This window comes from Lotus japonicus, chromosome 4, assembly GCF_012489685.1.
Source record: "Lotus japonicus ecotype B-129 chromosome 4, LjGifu_v1.2".
Classification (NCBI taxonomy): Eukaryota; Viridiplantae; Streptophyta; class Magnoliopsida; order Fabales; family Fabaceae; genus Lotus; species Lotus japonicus.
The window spans coordinates 19983664-20004657 of NC_080044.1; the positions used below are offsets into that span (position 1 = coordinate 19983664).

A 20994-nucleotide genomic window follows, 5' to 3' on the forward strand; every position below is an offset into this window, starting at 1 on the left:
CACAACATCATCACCATCACTTCTAACACCACCACCGCCGCCACCACCTAAACCACCATTGCCACTACCGCCGCCACAACCCTCCACCATCGCCGCCACCACCTCCCTCCACCGCTGCCACCGCCACTACCAGCATTACCATCACTTTGAACACCACCTCCGCCACCCTAACCACAAGTCAGCATCACCGCTACTACCTCTACAACCACCACCACAACCACCACCCTTCATCACCACCTTTGCCATTATTGCAACCACCTCGGCCGCCACCGCCATCTTTATAACCCACTAATACCATCTTCATTTTAATAATATATATCATTATTTAATATTTTACAAAACATAGGATTATATACTAACTCTTAATGGGTTGAAATACCCGTTGTACTTCTTCAATACAATTTGCCTTACCTAAAAAAAATATGCTAACTCTTAATAGTAATTTCATATATTTTTTGCATTATAAATTTATATATATATATATATGTTGTCGCACAATTTAAAATTTCGGGATCAGTCACCCAATGCAAGAGAAGAAAAACCGCACAACCAATGCTTGTTCTTATCTCGCAAAGCACCTTCCCAACCCATTCAACCAATCCGCTCTCTATAACTGCCATATGTATTTCGTTTGAAGTATCTCGGCAGGGGTGGCTTTCGTGTGTTAGTCAACCCAAACTTAACAACCTGGTTTTGATGTAAAGAAAATACCCAAGTAAAATATCACCATAATCATGGCAAATTCGACGCCAAACCTCATCGAAGGGCTAAGGGTGATGTCAAAGATAATGTTATTCCTCCATTTCCATACACCCATATGTTTGAAAAATATCAATTGCTAATACATTAAAAAAATTAAATAATTTTTTTATTAAGATTTGTAATCAGATCCAAATGATAGTTCAAGTGGTAGTAAGAGACAGGAGATGTATGGGCTGAGTATGAGAGGTCTATGAATGAATTTCTGAAGGGTTCAATTTATCTTTTCGATGTAAAAAATAAATTGCAATCAGGTTTACAAGAAATTTTTAATTATTATTCAAAGATAATAATTAAAACATTTAAAATTAATTACACCATGAGGTGCATATTCTTGATATCACTAGATCCCATCATATACGAATACGACAACCCCCGAGAGCCAATGAAAGCATTTCAACTCCGAGCGAGTGTCTTCTGACTCTGTTTCCAATAACAACCAAACACACTTTGGTCTCGTTTTCTTTTCTTCCTCTAAAGTTTTCTCCTTTATCTTTGCGATTTTTCCAAATTCTCGATTTGATTCCGATCAAATTCGAACTTCTGAACTGATCTCATCCATGCACGCATTCCTTCTTTGAAGGTATATTTATTCCCTCCACTTCTATTCTCTGTTTCATTTATGCCAGATATCGATTCAATTTTTATCTTTTTCTTTGCAAAGGGTTTTGTTATTACTATGAAATAGTATAAATGGAATCAATGATAAAAATTGAATTGTTGACATGACTATATGGTGTTTGATAAATTGCCTGAGCTATTCATTTGTTCCAAATATACTTGTTGCAGCACTAGGGGTGTTTGAATATTGATTGTTTCCCCTGTGATAGAGTTTAAATGAAATTTTCTTTTGGAGTAAGGTTTGATACTTTCAAATCTCTTTTCTTAGATGTGTGTTGAGCCTGGAATGAAGCATTGGAACCTTGTAGCAGTAGTAATAGGTAATAACTACAAATAAGAACAGATGAGCTTCTAAATCCTAAAAATAAATGATGTTAATGCCAAGGGCTATATGTCTAACTTGGCGGTTTCATTCTTCGATTTCGTAACCAGATTGAGGAAGTATATTGCTAATATTGTATATTAAAACTGCAATTAGTCTTAATAACGATCCCATCCTAACGCCCAATGAAAAATAGACCTTGGATTTTGCTCTAGCTTCATTGCTGCTAACTGATGGAGGAAGTACCTACTCGGATAGTTCTGTACAATTATACAGTAGTGTTGCTTAAATCCTCAATAGAAGCTATCATTTATTGATGCGTGGCATTACCACTGGTTTGCTGAATATATGCTAGACCCTTTTAGTTTAGTGCCTGAACTTTGCCATTTATGATTTGCAAATTTCAAGCGTTGTTGGTCTTTTCTAATAATTTGGTTACTTATCAGTATGGTCATGATCCATATTTTAAAATATTGATTTTACAAGTAATCATATAAGCTGAACTTGTTGTGTAACTAATTACTGTAGGCTTTCTACTTTTTGATACTCCTCTTAACAATGCAGATTAAATACTTCAGTGGTTTCTTGTGAGCTGGTATCGTGAGTTCAACTGTTGTTGTTTTAACCTTATCTAGTGCTAACTTTAAAACAACTGTGCTCTCTTACATAGGTTTGTCTAAGACTCTACGAAGTTTATTCCTGAATACTTCAATGCAGAAAAGTACTGGAGGTATTACAAGCCACTTACTTGAAGGTTTATGTTGTTATCTAAGAAGATGCGTGTTTGCCATTTTATCTGTGGGTCCTGTGCCAAATCATATTGCTTTCATAATGGACGGGAATCGAAGGTATGCAAAGAAGAGAAACTTAGGAGAAGGTGATGGCCATAGGGCTGGATTTGCAGCTCTCTTGTCGATTCTTAGGTACTGCTATGAATTGAGAGTGAGGTATGTAACTGTCTATGCATTCAGCATTGATAACTTCAAAAGGAAGCCTAAAGAGGTTGAAACCTTCATGGAATTGATGCGAGAAAAGATTGAGGAGTTACTTCAACAGGAAAGCATTATTAACGAATATGGTGTTAGATTACATTTCATTGGAAACTTGCAGCTATTGGCTGATCCTGTCAGGCATGCTGTGGAAAAGGCAATGCGAGTTACTGCCCACAACAAAGAAAGAGTTCTTTTGATTTGTGTAGCCTATACTTCTCGTGATGAGATTGTGCATGCTGTTGAGGAATCCTGCAAGGATAAATGGAATGAAGTGCAAGCATCAAAAGAAGCAAAAGTTTCCAATGATGCATTTGCAAGGATTAATGAGGGCCAGGAAAGAAATGGTTTGGATCTACATTTTCAAGATTCTGGCACCAAAATTTGTAGTAGAATAGTTGACAGAGTGGAAGGTGGAGTGAAAGATGGCTTGCTTGAGCATAATGCTGAGAAACATGATTGTAATTACAGTGAGGCTGAAATCACATCTTGCAATGGGCTGGTTGAAATAACTGAAGAGAGAAGGTATAAGCAGAGTGGGCTTCCTTCTATAAAACTGGTGGATGTTGAGAAGCACATGTACATGGCAGTGGCACCTGACCCTGACATTTTGATCCGCACTTCTGGAGAAGCTCGCCTCAGCAATTTTCTTCTTTGGCAGACTAGTACCTGCCCTTTGTATGCACCAAAAGCACTTTGGCCTGAAATAGGTCTAAGACACCTGGTCTGGGCAGTATTGAACTTTCAGAGACACCATTTTTACTTGGAAAAGAAAAAGAAACAGTTCTAATTGTAACCACTTCAGCCATAATTCTTAGTGTAATTCATGTGATGGTAGATTTCTTTTACTTTTTAGGCCATTTTATGTTCTTACATTTCTTTGTAACAGTTGAGACTACAAGAATTTAAAGGCCCGTTTGGTGGAGAGGATCAGGAGATAAGATATTGTAAGTGTATTCTTATCATGTCTTAATATTGTGTTTGTTGCACCAACGGTATATGATACACGTATCTGAATGAGTATCTTATCCCATTGGCCTAATGTAAAACTTTAATGTAAGGGGGACAATGGGTTAGAAATAAGTAGGGTTTTTTTTTTTTTTTTTATAGGCAAATGTTAGTTGTTAATTGTTAGTAAATTAGTTTCTTCGCCAGGGTTTGAACCCTGACCCTTCACCCTGCAAATCATTTCATATCCCTTAGCTCACCAAGTGAGCTACCCTTCCCCCTAGAAATAAGTAGGGTAAGATAATTTTTTTATTTCCTTTCTCCCTCTCACGCTCTCACCCTGACCATTGACATTTTCTGACAGGCTCTCCCCCTTATTGGCCTTCAACGATGGCTCGTCCTTCCCGTTTTCCGTCATCCTCGGTGTGCGTAAACTCTTCTCCGATAGCATCTTGTGTAGGTCGCATCTCTTTCCATCAAAGAAGGTATCAATGAGATTTCAAGAGTCCCTCACTTTCTATCTTGTAACGGTGTTGCGACATCTGTGGATGTGCATCTTATCTTTGTCCTTCCTCTTCCATACACCCCTTGTGAGTTGTGAACCACCATTCTTCCCAGAACACTACGATACACCACCTTAACTTTGAATCCAACATCCCCAAACACATGTACCCACGGAACCCAACTGATTGATCTTATTGTGCATTTCAGCTTTGCTTTTGATTTTTTCATAGTTATTCAATTGTGCTTTTTCATTTCTCGTTTCCACTATGGTTTTGCTATTACATCTTTTCTTTTACTTGCATACTTCTTGGTTCTTAGACCATACTTGACAAAGGGAATAATAATGCATAATGTAACCTATAACTATACTATAAAACGAAAAGGCTATTAGAAGGAAAATAAGTGTCACTCTCTCCTTCAATGTCTTCCTTCAATGTATTCCTTAATAACTAATACTTAACTTAATAGTATACTCTTCCTCTGACTATAAAATGGAAATAATTCAAATTTTAATTATTATAAAACATAGTATTTTTAATTACAATTTTAGTTTTCTTAATATAGTGTTTGACTGCTTGCTCACGTGATTTTGGTTAGGGATGACAACGAGTCGGAGTCGGGTTTTACCTACCCCAAACCCGAATCCGAGCTCTCATACGCGAGCCTGAACCTAACCCCAACGGGTTTGGAAAAGTGAAACTCATACCCGAACCTTTTGGGTTTTGGGGTGACCCAAACCGCTTTTAACTTGGACCCATGACCGGACTCGATACATTATGTTGCGAAAAATTCAAATGTAGCTTAAGCTTATGTCATTATAATGCAGGAAAACTTGTTTTGTGTAATTTTGCAAAAAAAAGAAATACTTTGATGTTCGAGTATGAGTGTTTGTTAAAATTTGATACACTAGCGTTTTTACCCCGTGCGTTGCACGGCGAATATTGATCTTATTATTTAAGCACGTATTAATAAATTAAGATATGAAAGAAAAAAATGAGCATTCAACAAAAAAAAATCGCAATGAGTGTCACACAACTTGCAAAATTTTGTGTGATTATCAAAATGATTTTTCATATTACTTAAGTATTTAAAAAAAAAAAACTAAGAGTAAACATAAGTAACGGTATGATAAAATTAAAATTGAAAATATGATTTGAAAACACTATTATATATATATATGTGTGTGTGTGTGTGTGACACTCATTGTGATTTTGTTTGGTTGAATGCTCATTTTTTCATATCTTAATTTATTGATACGTGCCTAAATAATTAGATCAAATATCGCCGTGCAACTCACGGGGTAAAAACGCTAGTTATTATTTAAGAAAACAAATCATAATTAATATGTGCATAGATTGTTTGATTATGCCAAATTTGAAGCTTAATCATAATTGATTTCATTAAAAAAATTCATTTGAAAGTATATTAATCGTACGCAAAAACCTTTGTTATCCTATTAAACATTAAAAGCATGAAATTAAGCTTGATAATATCTCATCGAAATTATTTACTATTATTATGGTTTTCAAAATTTATGTTAGGTTATAGTGAAAAATAATACCATAAAAACAGCATAAATTCCTAAACTGAATATCTTACTATTTTTTAAAAGTCAATTTATCACAATTAATTTTCTCATAATTTGGTATATGTTCTCATTTATTTATTTTTAAAATTTGTCTTCATTGTTCAATTTTTTCAAAAGCAAAAATAACTTTATTAAACTTAAAATGCTTTTATAATACGACTACACCTTTAAAGCATGACAATCTATATTTGAAATTAATCTCAATATATGGAATTAATGAAAACAGAACACAAAAAAATATATAAGAAAGTCTCATCGATTAAATAGTTTTAGCTGACATCAAGGTTTAGGACATTGGGTATTCGGACAAAAGAGTTATAATGTGGAGTTATAATTGGAATCAACCTTTTAGGCCGTCATATTTGGTTCTCTTGGTGGGAAATTCGAATTTTTTTAGTAACAGGCTATGTTAATTGGTTTCAAGGCACAAGTCATTTAATAAGATGATGTGAAAGTCAATAAAACTTAGTAATTAAAACATTTTTTAGGCATAAATTTGTTCAGAAATGTAAGTAATTTGCAACTAATTGTATATTAAAAATGTTGTCAATAATTTTCTATAAATCATGACATTAATTTAAAGACGTGTCGTATTTTGTTCCGTATTTCTCTTATTAATAATAAAAATGATTTGAATAAATATTAAAATAGAAAATTAATTAAAACAATACAAAATGTGTGTTTTATGATATATTAATTATTCTATTATAGAAACTGATTCAAATATTTTAATGTATTTAAAAACCATTAAATATGGTTCAGTATAAACATTTTTTTTAAAACAAATATTTTTAATGTATTTAAAATATTAAATAGGTGTATTAAAAACGTATTTTTTTTTTGTAAGGAAAGGAATATAGCATTTATTGTAATTTTTTTTTACTAAAAATTAATGTATTAAAGAATATTTTGTTTTCTACCATTGACCCTTGATCAATGTATTTAAAAACAATTTCAAAAAAAAAAAATGTATTTAAAAACGGTTAAACACGTGAGCATACCATTAACTTATTTTAGGAAATTTAATGGTCCGAATGAAATTGACCATATACACTTTCATGATTGCAAAAATTACTATATGAAATTATATGGGCCGAATTGAATTGTGAAGTCAAGCATTTATTACCAAATCAATAGTAACGTAAAAATGGGGAGAAGCAAAACAATTTCAGCTTTTGAATTGTGTGTATTTGGGCCGAATTAAATTTTTGAGTAAAATACACTCACCCCCCTTAAGGTTTGCAAGAATGACACTCCACCCCATTCTTTTTTTAAATCTACACTCCACCCCATTTTTTATAAAGGCAAAATTTAGTGACGAAAACAAATTCGTCACTAATAAAAAATAATTACTAATTAGTTAAAATTTAAATAAGTTTAATGCATATACACTATCATACATTAATTTATGAAAATAATTTTACTGAATTAAATTTAAAAAAGGCTTAAAAACACTTTTGGTCCCCCACGAATACACTTTGTGCAAGATTGGTCCCTAAACTTTAAAAATAGCACCCTGAGTCCCCCACGTTACCCTCCGTTAACCAAAGTAGTCACTCCGTCAAATTTCTAACGTTTATATCATATGTGGCACACTTTAATTGATGTGTATGCTTATTAGGAGAGAGATTATCCTGTGTGGCAGATTGCTTCTTAGAAAAAATGAATTTGCATCAGTTTCATCTTCTCCATATGCATCATCATCTCCTTGTCCTTCATCATCATCTCCATCTTTCTTCTTCATCGTCATTAAATCTTGAAATCCCATCGTTCTGGTAGCCATCTAAATTCAAATCATATTCTCAACCCAAAAACCCCAAACCCATAAACACCATAGCCACCTCTATCAATCAGCGTATGAATAAGATTTAAACCGTTTGCAAACTTGTCCTCTAGCTCCATTGATGATTGGACTTGGTATCATTTACATTAAAGAAACATGATCATCGTATCATCGTGTCTGGAAACTAGATTGTTGACATTATTTGAATTAGCAACATCCCTAACCCCTAACCCATAAACACCATAGCCACCTAAATTCAAATAGGCATTAGGGGTTAAAGTTCGATGATTTAACAAAATTTTTGGGCAAATTCTTCTCCAATTAAGTTCGATCAAATTTCTGGGCAATTTATGGGTGTTTGTTCAAATTGGGGGTTAAGGTTCATCTAAATTCAAATCATCTTCACATACGTTGCTGCTGGGTTTAATGTTTCCTTTCTGTTACTTTGGGAAGAAGAAACAGTAATTAGTTCAGAGAGAGAGAAAGATTAGTTATGTGATTTGGGAGCTTTTTGGGTTTTTGGGTTTCATGATAGAGAAAATGATGAATATGGTGGAAGAAGAAGATGTGGAATTTCCTGGGTTTCTTCATTTTTTTTTATTTTTTCAATTATTTTTTAAAATTACATCTTTATCCCTAGAACCGTTAGTTTTTGGACGGAAAGACCAATTTTGTTGACGGAGGGTAACGTGGGGACCTAGAGTGCTATTTTTAAAGTTTGGGGACCATTCTTGCACAAAGTACATTCGTGGGGGACCAAAAGTGCTTTTAAGCCTTTAAAAAAACAATCCACTCTGTCTGTTAAGTCCACGTCCCATCTGTCTCCAAATCATATTTCTCACCACAAACGGTCACCACCAAGCCTTTGCTCCCTTTAACACGACGGCCACTGTCCCAGAATGTGAAACCCCATGGCACCACCATGCATCAAAGTTTTGTTGCGACCTGAACCACAGAACGTGAATCGCACATTCCCAAAGCTACATGTTCAACTACTTCTTGTGAACTTCACCCCCTTTAAGTTGCGAGCGAACGCTCTGTTGGTTTAAGATGTCGTTGGATTTTGTTAAAAGCGGTGCTCCACCGCATCGTTGGGTTCTAATAACCTCCGATCCACTTCATATTTCTTAATTTTGTTTCTCTATTTTCTTCATCCATTTGTCTTGCTTTTTGGGTCTACAATCCAATTCTCAAAATTTGAGGTATAAAGAGATTATTTTGATTAAAATTGAATTATTACCAAATATGAAAACACAAGCATGTTTCCCTATGTTCGAGATATGGTTTGTAAACCGATCGAGTGTGCTATTGCAGAATTTGCATTGTGAATTTATGGAGGAAGACCGCGATTGAGAGAATGAGGAGGACTGTGATGTTTTCATTTTTAAATTTATTGGATTATATTGAAAATATTTTTTGAAATTATTGATTAACAATTTAAATAATAACTAATTATTAATGAAGAATATTTTTCGTCACTAAATTTGCATCTATATAAAATGGGGTGGGGTGTAGATTTTAGACAAGAATGGGGTGGAGTGTAATTCTAACAAACCTTGAGAGGGGTGAGTGTACTTTACTCTAAATTTTTGTGTATTTTTGAAGTTGACGTTTTTATTTTTTGAATTTGTTTTCTGGTTGTATTAAATGAGTGTCATTAATGTGTGAATTATTAAATGGGTGTATTAAATGGGTGAATTAAAAGTGCGAAATGTTCTCTGGCTGTGACATTTGTCAGCCAGAGAGATGGGTTTGAGGGGAGTGATTCTTAGAGTGACATTTGTCATAAAGTAGTGGATAATGATTTTGTTTTATAAAGTATATAGATTACTCTAAACCTGTTCTAATTTGTCAAATCAGGGACTTAAAGTTACGTATCATATTATTTAATACCTTTACTAATGTATATTGGGAGAGTTCGGGCACAGGTATTACCAATCTCAAACCCGGACCCAAACTCAGTTAAAGCAAGTTTTACCCATCAAATTGAGTCGGGTTCGATGGGAGCCAGAGTTTTGTTGGGCCAAAGAAGGAGATGGTTTACAATTGGGGGATAAAATTCCATATTGGGCTTTTAAAAAACAAACAACAAGTGGATCAGACACCACATTTTTCACCCAAAACCTTAAGACAATGGGTGTATGGGTCATCACACTTATAAATTACTCAAACTTATCCTTATCTTCTAATATGAGACTTACTCACACTTGATACATAACAAGTTCCTGCAGATACGGGTTAAATTGTCATCCTTAATTTTAGTCTCCTAGTATTTTTCGCTCAATCTTAAGTCCTTTAATTTTTGTAATCAAACAATTATGATTGTGTTGTTTTATTTTTTTGGCAATGACGTGGTTAAACTTCTTTGTTTATTGGCCACCTGAGAAATGATATCGAAAAAAAACATTTTTATGAGTGTTTTTTATTTTCATTTTTAAATTAAAACTTAAAACAGACATTAAAAGGGTTGAAGTTTCCGTGTAAAGTTGGCCAAGTGATCGGCGCTAAGTGTTAGTGCCAGCTCAACCGAATCTTGGCCGACGCAAACCCGTCGAAGACGTGGGTTGACGTAAATTTGTAAATTCTAGAGTTAGACATTAAGGCTAACGTTACATAGAGTTGGTATTAATTGTGAATGCACAAACGATGATGATCTACAATATTTGATCAAAGTTTATGGGACCATAAATTGGTCACACTCAACTAGGTCAAATACTACCGATAATTTGAAATTATTGTGTTAGTATCTCCGGATGAGAGGCAGTGTGTGGCCTGCTCGAAAGCACCAATTTATCATCAAAACTGTTAACTTATGATGCTAGTCATCATCAAATTTGCATTTACCATCATCACAATCAACAAGCTAAAGGTAATGCACACAACACAACATAAGATCTCAATGTCAATCAAATTTTCACAAGTTTAAAGTACATCACAAATATTTGTAACTTGACATAAGGAAAAAAATACACAATGGACGCTCTAGATTGTGTTTCACTAGTTGAAATATATTTAGAGCAACAAAGGGATGAGATTCAAATTTCTCTCACATAAATTAGTTGTTGATCAAGGTAATCCATGACCTCCCCTTTCAGCATGGGGAACATAGTTATCATTGCTGATTCGAACAACCATTGTAACCAAACATTCAACATTCTACTCAACCTATAGCAATGAATCGACTTAAGTTGCTCAACTCATGTATAAATGTCACATATCCTAATACAGTATTATAAGACAAGTGAACGCTAACCCGAATCTGTCCATATCATTTGAAGTTGTCCATTTCTAGCCAAATCATTTGGAGCATGTTGTTGATGCCAAATGTGAAGGCAGCAACAGTGGAGTCTATTGCATCGAAAAGTATGTTAGTGGCTAGATTCCACTGGAAGTGACGACAGTAGATGTGGAGACCGTGGCAGCGGAGGCTATGGCAGCGGCCAGACAACACTTGAAGTGATGCCATCGGGGGAGATTTTGGCAGCCATGATGGTAGGGCGAAGGATCGATGGAGGCGGCACTAGAAGTGACAATAGCGATTGAGGCCGATCCAACGACACTAACCATTGTGGGGCAGAGTATCGATGGGAGCGAAACCGGTGGATGGGGTTATTGAACAATAGGTAAAGGTGAGAGGATGACCAATCTGGTGCAATTGAGGGACGTAGCAAATGTTCTAGTGGATAGGGCAAATATGGTGGTGGGTGAGGGTTGATTTGGTTTTGGAGGTAGCCGGGCAGATCTATTATTGGAGAAGGGGACATATATGATGGTGGAGGGAGGACAAAGGGATGGGTTGTAAAATACATGGTGATAGAGGGGGAAGGGGCGACGAAGGCGAGGGTTTATGAGTTTGAGAGGGAGATGTGGGGACGAGAAAGATGTGGGGGCGGGGAAGATGTGGGTGGTAACTGGTAAGGTTGAACGATAGAAGATGGCACAGAATTATCTTTGAGGAAGGGCGGCAATGGCTGCTTGAAGGGGGAAGATGAGGAGAGGTAGAGGATAGGGTTTGAGAAAAGCGTGATGGAGACATTTGAGAGGGGAGTGACTTATTGAGATGGGGAAAACGATTGAGATATAGCATTGACATGACCGACACTAAGACTTAAACCCACAAAGTAGGCCAGGGTGATTTCAAATTAGCTTCGGTTGGGACCGATGCTGCCTTGGCTAGTGAACTTAGCGTTAGATTTAACCCACCGATGCTAACATGGACAATAATTTGAGTGTCAGCTATAACCAACGTTAATTACGGCTACACCGAAACTTTGTAGCATCGGCGCATCTGATGCTAAACTTAACCTATATCAATTTTTAATTTGACATTTCGAGTCAATCTGATTTGCGCCAAAGTGTGAAATTTACCATTGATGTCGTGGTTGACACTGGACCACCCATTCCTATAGTGCATTAGGCCATATGAAATAAATAACTAGGTTTCATAGTTTCAGGATATTTTTTTTTCTCTTTGACGAATGTCGCAACCCGTTTGAGAAACAATTGCATGTCCCTGCCAACAGATATTTTTTATAGGAGTCGAACTTGTGCTCTCATCTTTACATGGGTCTAATATACTTATCAATACCTTGTTGATACGATATTTCTTTCTAATCTAAAGAACATTTATCAGTTTTATGTTTAATTTTTTAAAAAAGGAAAAAGTATTGTTTTTTTCCAGATCATGCCCACGGTATGTTAAACAATGAAGTTTATACAAGCCATTGTTCACTCACTGAACATCGTTAATGGTTGTATGAACATTTAACTGAAGGACGATATTTGCTTAATTGCAAAATTGGAGGACTAAATTAAGTAAAAGATACGACGAGATACTACTTCCATTCTTTATTAACTTTCTACTTTGAAGAAAGAATTTTGTTCCTATATATTTGTCAACTTAGAGTTTCAAGAGAGCATTAAATGATGTTTTTCCAAGAAATGCCCTTGCATGAACAATAAATGAGGAAAGATAAAATACATTATAAATGGTGAAATAGGAAAACAAATAATACTTTTCTGAAAATCAAAAAAATTAATTACACTTCTTAATATGTTGTTTCTTCTCTTACTAAACAGTTAAATAAGCATGAAGGTAGTATGGGTTGGAGTGAGAGAGAATTAGTACTTTCTTCTCCGTGATTAATGATTAATAATTAAATATTATATGTGTTTCCTATATTTTGGGATTTGACCATCCACAAAGAAGGCATTTCAATTTTTTCTTTTTTAAATTTATTATTTATTCACTAATAATGTTTTACACTTTCAACTTTATTTAAATAAATTATGAGTAATTGATTCTTTAGAACTAATGTTTAATGAGTCGAATGATACACTTTTCTCAAGGTTTGTTAGAATCTAACATCTACACTTCACCTCACTTCCTAAAAAATTAGCACTATCTAAAAAAATGTCAACAAAATATTTCATTTAATTTAAATATTTAAGTAATAAATAAATAACAAAAATAGTTATCTTAAATGAATGATCACTTGACTTTGAGAAATTGTTGTCACTATTCGACCTACTTCAGTTACTGTATTTCAGCATATTCAATCTGCAACTTTTGAGCTTACTTCATCTGTTGTTGAACCAACTCTTGGTGTTGCTTTGCTTTAGTATGTTCTGCTTGTTGCAGTTGGATCGTCTTCACATGTTGCTAATGATGCATAGTTTTGAACTTATGATTCTCCCTATCAAATTTATGGACAAGGCTAAGATGCTAATGTATAGACTTTTCGGTTGATCATGTAATTTTATTAAACCGGCGACCATTTTTGAAACTAATGACGAATTCAATTGTTGCTAATTTACCAACGATCTAGTATGTCGTTGGGTTGCCAGAAGTTCAAATAGTCAGTAACTTACTGACAATTTACCAACGGAAAGTTCTCGATAACTTTTGCAAAAATGATAGTAATAATTATCAACGAGTCCAATACCTATAATTTTTTTGATCATCAGAAAATTGACATTGTCGAAAGTTCTTAGTGATTACCAACGACTCTGACCATCAATAATCAGTGTTTTTCTTATAGTGATTTGTCAGTACATAAATAGTTCATTTTATCATGTCTATGATAACCTTCTTTTTTTAAGAAAGGAAAAGGAAATATATATATTAAAGACTCGACGGATCAAGCGCATGAAAATACAAGGGGGAAAAAAGGCCAGCGCCACAGATAGCTAACCAACAGGAGAAAATAGGCAACCTCTCACAAAGTCAATAAAAAGAAAAACCAAAACCCCCATAAACCTGTATAGAAAAAGGAACTAGATACAAGTAAAAAAATCCAACCAATCAACTAGCCTAACACTACGAGAACTAATGTTATGAGTAATGCCTTGGAGAGCAACCTCATCAGAACAGTCATAAGATAACCCCAGCCGCTTCCCTAGGAACAAAGCCGCCATTGCCCTTGTTATAACACCCGGAGGGCCCTTCAATCTTAGCAACACCTATATGAAGTTTTTCTTTTGGAAATTTTGCACTTGCTGGCCAATTCTTCATATTTGGCACACCACACCCATTTTTGGCACCATAAGCAACCCAAAGGTTCTAACCAACACCTGAGTTATCAAATTGCATTCCTATTGTAGCGTCCTCAATTAATTTCGATGTAGCATTCTTTATTTTTTCAGACAGTTAAAAATCATTATTTTTTAATTTGAAACAAACATTCTTAAGTAGCTTTTTCAAATAATTTGTTTTATCTTTATAGTGATCTTTTAAAATGTTGAAACAATCATAAAAAATGGTTTTTTTTTTTAATTTAAAAAGTGATATTTTATAAAAATAGGCTGAAACAAAAGCACAAAAATTGACTCGTTTGTCGTTGCTTAAAAAAGTGATTTTATTTTTGAAAAAATAATTGATTTTATTTTAAGTGATTTTTTGAAAAGCTGAAATTTATTTATGTTTATCTAAAACTATAATTGGTGATTTTCACTTTAAGAAGTGATTTTAAACTGTTTGGATACAAAAGATTTCAAATATAAATTAGAGACATTTTCACTTTAAGAAGTGATTTTAAACTGTTGTGATAGGAAACAATGGCAGCGATCAATTAGTGCCGGTCTCCTTTCATTGGACCAAAAATGATTATTTTTGCTGGTACTGTTTCTTAGTACCACCTGTACTCTTTTGAATCTGGGATGTTTAGCATTTGAGTGAGAGAACATGGAGCCGTTGAAACTTGATATTATTTCTTTGCAGATTTATCATAATACATCTTCCAATGCGATTTGGAGAGATCATGAAGGTTGTTCTTTGACTGTGGAATTAATAATTCAAATTATTCTAAGCCTGGCATGATGGTTATTTGCCTTGGAAGTTGACTCCTTTGAGTACAACGACAATGCCTTACATCAATAGTTCTGTTTCCTGCTGAAATGGCAGAAACACAAATTTTTGCTTCAGAAGATTTTGTATATATGTTAGAAGTAGCCTTTCAATTTTGTTCATCACAGCCTGTAATCTGTGTATTATTAGATGATGTGTCACGATATCAATTGTAATTGGTGTTGTGTAATGATAAGAATGCCAAATAATCTTTTAATGTACTTATTTGCCAAAAAAAAAATTAGAGACATTTTTACCGTCTAAATTTTTTAACAGAGTGTTTCGTTATGATCCACCCTTTTCCACGGAACCAAAATATTATGTTCTATGAATCTTATGTCCTGTTTCATTTCATCTTAAAAATGTGTAACAAACACATAGCATAACTCTATGTCACGTTCTATTTCATTTCCACCAGTCTACCAAATGCTACCTAATAAATATTAATTCTTCAGGAGTATTCCAAATTTAACAACAAGATTTAGTGAATAACATTGGAATTAAATATACATGAAATGAAAACACATGCCCATCTATTCGTTTTCTTAATGTATCTCATTCAATTAGAGGAATCAATCAAAATCAATCACATCTAAAATAAACTCGCCGCTTAATATATTTAACCTTAGCCAATAAAGATGGACTTGCATAATTTTTTTCATCTTCGGCTTCCATGTGAAATTAAGTTGCTAGCTAGCAATTATTTCTAAACAAAATTACTAAAGATGTAGACGTAACTAGCCCAACTTAGTTTAAAAATAAATACTTTTAAGCTTAATTGAATGTTTAAAAGTGGGAGAATGAAAGATATAACAACACACATTAATTTTGAAAATAGAAAAATTAAGCAAAATTCTTTATACTTACTAGAAATGGAGTTAACTAGATTTGCAACTCCTTGTCGTGCCAATGGCAGTACCTAAAAATCATGTTACCTCCAATTTTTTGATATATGTCTTTGCCTTTTTTATTATAGTAATATGGTCTTAAATAACATGGAAAAGTGCTAACCTTAGATATTTGTTCTGGGAACTTGGGAAATACCTAGGTCCGACCCCACACCCCCACAAAGGACAACGGTAGGACCCAGGGCCTAGGAGTTAACTTCCCTCAACCACCCTAGAAAGCTAGGGACTGTACCTACCACACGGGGAATCCCGGACCGTGAGATCTTACTGGCGTCACAGGAATGACAAGAGGATCGAACGACTGGGAGCCACCCGCATACAGGGCTTGCATGACTGTTCAGAGAACCCTAGTAACTCCTCCGCGAAAACGCCGCCCTTAAAGCTCATGCTCCACTGTGGCAGTGGACCAGAGCTGGGGGACTACTGTTCTGGAAAACCATGGCACGGACGACCAGAGCAGGCCCAGGGCGGAAACCTAATGAAACGGCCACCACCGCCCGTGGACGACCACCGCTCCAGGAAACCCTTGAACGGACGACCGGAGTGGACCTAATGGGACGATCACCCACTAAACGATCGCTACCCCCTCCCGACCCGCTTGGGACGGAGGAGACTCCCCTTTTGAGTACAAGACAATCACCGGGCCCACCATGTAGGGGTTGACCTATCCCAACCACCCTACGGTACTAGTGGTTGGAGGCACAGATTCCAAGGAACCCTGGACCATTGGATCACTGCTTTGCGGCAGGGAGCAACAGAGGATCCAACGGCCTAGGATGAACTAAGTACGAGCCAGGCATGACGTTGCATGGCTCCAACCCTAATTTCCCTTCGTGTATATAAGGAGAGCTCCTCCTCCATATTAAGGTAACTCATTCCTTCACCTCTTCACTCACTCTCTCTCATTCCCCTACTTACTTTGGCATTGGAGTCCCTTGCAGGAGCCCCTCCCGGGACCTTCTCCAACCGTCCCAGCTTCGCCGTGCCCCTCACCTTCTTCCTACCCCTGGCTTCAAGGGTAGTTTGGTCGCCCCCGATCAATTGGCGCCGTCAGTGGGGATTGGTAAAACTTCTCCTTCACCGCGTTTCGGTAAAAGCTCACCACCACTCTCCTGACAGCAACGACAGCTTCCCAACCAGCCGCCAGAGGATAGTGTGGATCTCGCGAGCAGAAGATGGAGCGACAGATTGCCTTCGGTTCCTGCAAAACCGCCCCCTCTGTTATTTCAACCACGACATCACTTCCTTTCCTCCTTTTGATCATGACCCATATCAGAATCAAGCAAGGAGAACGAAAGATCCAAGAAAATCAGAGAGGAGATGAGAGAACCTGAGCACTGCTTAAGCAACCGGAAAGGAGCAAACTTTCCCTCACCACAACGGAGAAACAGTGGAAGAATAAAAAAAGTTGAAGATCGATTGAAGACTACACCATTGGAAAAGAAATCAAATCAGTGATGGAAGAAGAAGATGGAACTTCAACTCTGGGTGTCTTCGATGGAACAACAACAACAGGTAGACGGCTCGACCAGATCAAGCTGAAGAAACAAGGATTTGTCAAACACCAGATTAAACAGATCCTCCCACTCTTTCTCCTCCATTTTTCCTTTCCCGTGAATGTTTTCTGTAGAGAACACGTAGCCGGCGAGGCATTCCCTTGGAGCTCAACGGCAAGAGCAAAGGAAACAGACCGGAAAGCCTTCCAACGGTGCTGGAATGAACTCCTAACTAACGAAACCATGCTGTTTCGCCACGGTGAAGTAACCATCGCTGCCGGAATGGTGCCGGAAAGAAGAAAGTGTCAAACCTGGATGAATGAAGAGTAATTTCCCTCAAAAGTCAAGGGCAGCAGCGTCTTCACACCAAAGAAACAGGGGCATCCTAGTAATACAACAGGTAAAAAGCAAGGGCAGCAGCGTCACAAAGTGAGAAAGATGAGGGTGTTTCTGGTAAGATGCAAAATCCATTGGGTCTGAGGGAGGAACAACCGAACAACGGTTCACATGCTCAAACTTCAGGTCATCAATCACTTTTCTTTTCATCATTTTTTATCCTATAAAAGTACTGCCTAGTCTATAAAAGCACTACCTAAAGCATGTGAACATCACCTTTCCCATCTGCACCAATTAGGGGATTTGAAAAACTAATTATTATTATTAAAATAACTAAAATCCGGTCCAAACATCACGTGATCTCCCAGCTTTTTTGTCTTAATTGATGCTGCACAATTTTTATGAGGTAAAACCAAAGGTAGCCATTTAGACACTACTAGTTATTCTATTTTTTGTCTTATATGAACATTTGTTTACTCCTACATGGTCAACATGGTCTTACCTCTCTTTTATATCTTATTTGAGTAACTATATCAACATATGCAAGCATGAAAATAGGACAGTATAGGCCAAACTTCCATACGGCTTGGCAAAATTTGATGTATGTTCATATTAACTAAATTATGCAATGTCTTCATTGTCTTATATGATATATATTATCTCACATCCACACGACATTGGAATTCCAAGATTAAGTGATAATAGCTTTTATGGTTTAACATCATGGGAGATAGCAATGTTAAGAAAGTATGCCTACAATGTATTCGCAGCAGCTTTGTTGACGGGGAGTGCAAGACAAATTTGCCGGTTAAAATAACATTGTTTGGGGAAAAGTTTGGTCTCATGTGAGTAGCTGCCTTAGCTCAAGGACTAAATGAGGCCAGTCATGTGCACACTATGTTAGAAAGATAAAGAAAGCTCCATTCTTCTTGTTTTATACTTGCTTTTGAAATATTATATAGAAATTGTGTCATCTGATGATTAACCTCACTAATATATGGGAAAAAAGCCGCATGACTATATATGGTATGCCACTATCATTTTTGAGACTTGTTGGTCTTGTATATACTTTGCCTACATGTGCTACACATGTTGTCTTAAGGGACACTACATGTAAGAATTCTACGAGGACCATGAGCCTCATCAAGCAAAACATGAAAAATCAACACCAAATACCCAAGAGCAATTCGGACGATTAAGGACCACCAACTGAGTGTTACGCATCGCAGCTAGTTCAAGGCCATGAAAATGACTAAGCAATATTTCATATGCTATATTCTATATTTTCTTTAATAATTAGAGTTTTCACTAACATGCTACACGTGTCTTATATGAACGGATGTATTAGCGTGACCTTGTTAAGCAGGTAGCAGGTTCAAAGAATTCTCCGAAGAACGAAAAGACCCGATCAGGGCACTTAAAGACCTCCTAAGGCCAATCAATTGGCAGAGGCAAAAGACCCGATCAAGGCACTCCAAGACCTCGTAAAACCAATTAATTGGTCGAGGGGACGAGAAGATAAAAAGACCTGACGAGCATAGACCCAACCGGGCACGACAAGACCTCGTAAAACCAATTAATTGGTCGAGGGGACGAGATGATAAAAAGACCCGACTACACAGACCCAACTGAGCACGACAAGACCTCGTAAAACCAATTAATTGGTTGAGACACCGAATAACTAAGTCTCGCCGAGCATAGACCCGGTCAGGCACGAAGAGACCTCTCGGGACTAATAAACTGGTCGAGGCAACAAAGAGTTGAAAGTCCCCTCCGAGTGCCTCAATGTTCGGCGGGAGGTAGATGAAGAAGAAATTCCCCCGAGCGTCGCATTGCTCGACGAGAGGGTGATGAAGAAAAAATCATCCACGAGCATCGCAACGCTCGGCGAGAGGGATATGAAGAAGAAACCCTCCCCGAGCATCGCATTGCTCGACGAGAGGGTGATGAAGAAAAAATCATCCCCGAGCATCGCAACGCTTGGCGAGGGGGATATGAAGAAAAAATCACCCCCGAGCATCGCAACGCTTGGCGAGGGGGATATGAAGAAAAAATCACCCCCGAGCATCGCAACGCTTGGCGAGGGGGATATGAAGAAAAAATCAACCCCGAGCATCGTAACGCTCTGTAAGAGGGATATGAATAAGAAATCATCCCCGAGCATAGCAACACTCGATGACAGGGATATGAAGAAGAGTTCCCTCCGAACACCGCAACGCTTGGTGGGAGGGAATTGGAGATTAAATCCCCTGGAGTGTGTCAACGCTCAGAGGGAGAGGAGATGAAGACAAATTCCCCTCGAGTGTCTTAATGCTTGGCGAGAACGAATACGGAGACAAATTTCCAAGTGTTCAGACACTTACTTGAGGACGAGCATAACCCCTAAAAATTGAGGGTTTGGGGAAGCTCAAGCCAAGAAACCTCCAAAGCGTCAAAACGCTTAGCCGAGGACGGTCGCTAAGAAGTCCCTCCGAGCGCGCGAACGCCTTGGCGAGCGGATAAAAGAAACCAAGAAGGATAAGACAATGGAGACGAAGAAAAGATAGGAGAATCCCCTAAGACTCAAATTCCTCTGAGCGGATAACAAAAATTCAAAAAACCCTAAGTGTCAAAACGCTTAGTCAAGACCGATCATCCCACTAAAACCAAACGTTTTAGTCAGGTCCCAAAGATTCAGAAACTTTACTATCTCGAAACAACAAAATGTCAAAGAACTTCCGCTCCATACCACACGAGCGATCGGGCTGGGGCTCATCCGGGCTCACCCTTAAATCCGCAATCTGGTCACACCACCCTCGTAGCTGGAGCTCCATGATGGACTAGAGCTAGGGGACTACTGTTCTGGGAGCCTCCAAAACCGACCGTCCTCGAATACACTGTTCTGGGAGACGCCCCAGCCGATCACCCCCTGGGTCGATCACACTGTCTCCTCACCCGATCAAGACTAAGGACGATCAACCCTGATCGACCAAGCGATCCCACTATTTCCATTCCAAACCGCACGAGCGATCAGGTTGAAGCCCAACCGAGTTCAGCCCTGAATCTGCAATCAGGTCACACCACCCTCGTATCAGGCGCTAACTCCTTTCCTGACCTCTAAACTCTTGTAGCTCAAGCTCCACAACCCTTGTGGACCAGAGCTAGGGGACTACTGTTCTGGGAGCCTCCAAAACCGACCGTCCCCCGAGGATGATCGGCCCAATCTCGAAGCTCAAGCTCCACAACCCTTGTGGACCAGAGCTAGGGGACTACTGTTCTGGGAACTTGGGAAATACCTAGGTCCGACCCCACACCCCCACAAAGGACAACGGTGGGACCCAGGGCCTAGGAGTTAACTTCCCTCAACCACCCTAGAAAGCTAGGGACTGTACCTACCACACGGGGAATCCCGGACC

General features: G+C 37.4%; 1 protein-coding gene and 1 long non-coding RNA gene across 4 annotated transcripts; both read left to right on the plus strand.

Moving 5' to 3' along the window:
* Positions 1 to 1145: 1145 nt before the first annotated feature.
* LOC130714401 (dehydrodolichyl diphosphate synthase CPT3) lies at positions 1146 to 4396 on the plus strand. 2 transcript variants are annotated; one of them, XR_009011266.1, is made up of 3 exons: positions 1146 to 1342; positions 2373 to 3638; positions 4004 to 4396. XR_009011266.1 is itself a non-coding variant. In XM_057564303.1 (2 exons), exon 2 carries the CDS (start codon positions 2414 to 2416, stop codon positions 3479 to 3481), a length of 1068 nt encoding a protein of 355 aa, XP_057420286.1. In that variant the 5' UTR covers positions 1146 to 1342; positions 2373 to 2413; the 3' UTR covers positions 3482 to 3664. The 2 variants fall into 2 exon arrangements, 1 of the variants encoding a protein (XP_057420286.1); XM_057564303.1 differs by lacking the exon at positions 4004 to 4396 and having other exon boundaries at positions 2373 to 3664.
* Positions 4397 to 16960: 12564 nt separating this feature from the next.
* Positions 16961 to 18648, plus strand: LOC130715338 (uncharacterized). Of its 2 annotated transcripts, none has more exons than XR_009011628.1 (2): positions 16961 to 17785; positions 18373 to 18648. It is a non-coding gene; the product is annotated as an uncharacterized LOC130715338 (long non-coding RNA). The 2 variants fall into 2 exon arrangements; XR_009011629.1 differs by having other exon boundaries at positions 17650 to 17785; positions 18370 to 18648.
* Positions 18649 to 20994: the final 2346 nt, after the last annotated feature.

Bases quoted from the DNA above. Each gene is read 5' to 3' on its own strand.
- LOC130714401 (XM_057564303.1), top strand. From the start codon at position 2,414: ATGCAGAAAAGTACTGGAGGTATTACAAGCCACTTACTTGAAGGTTTA.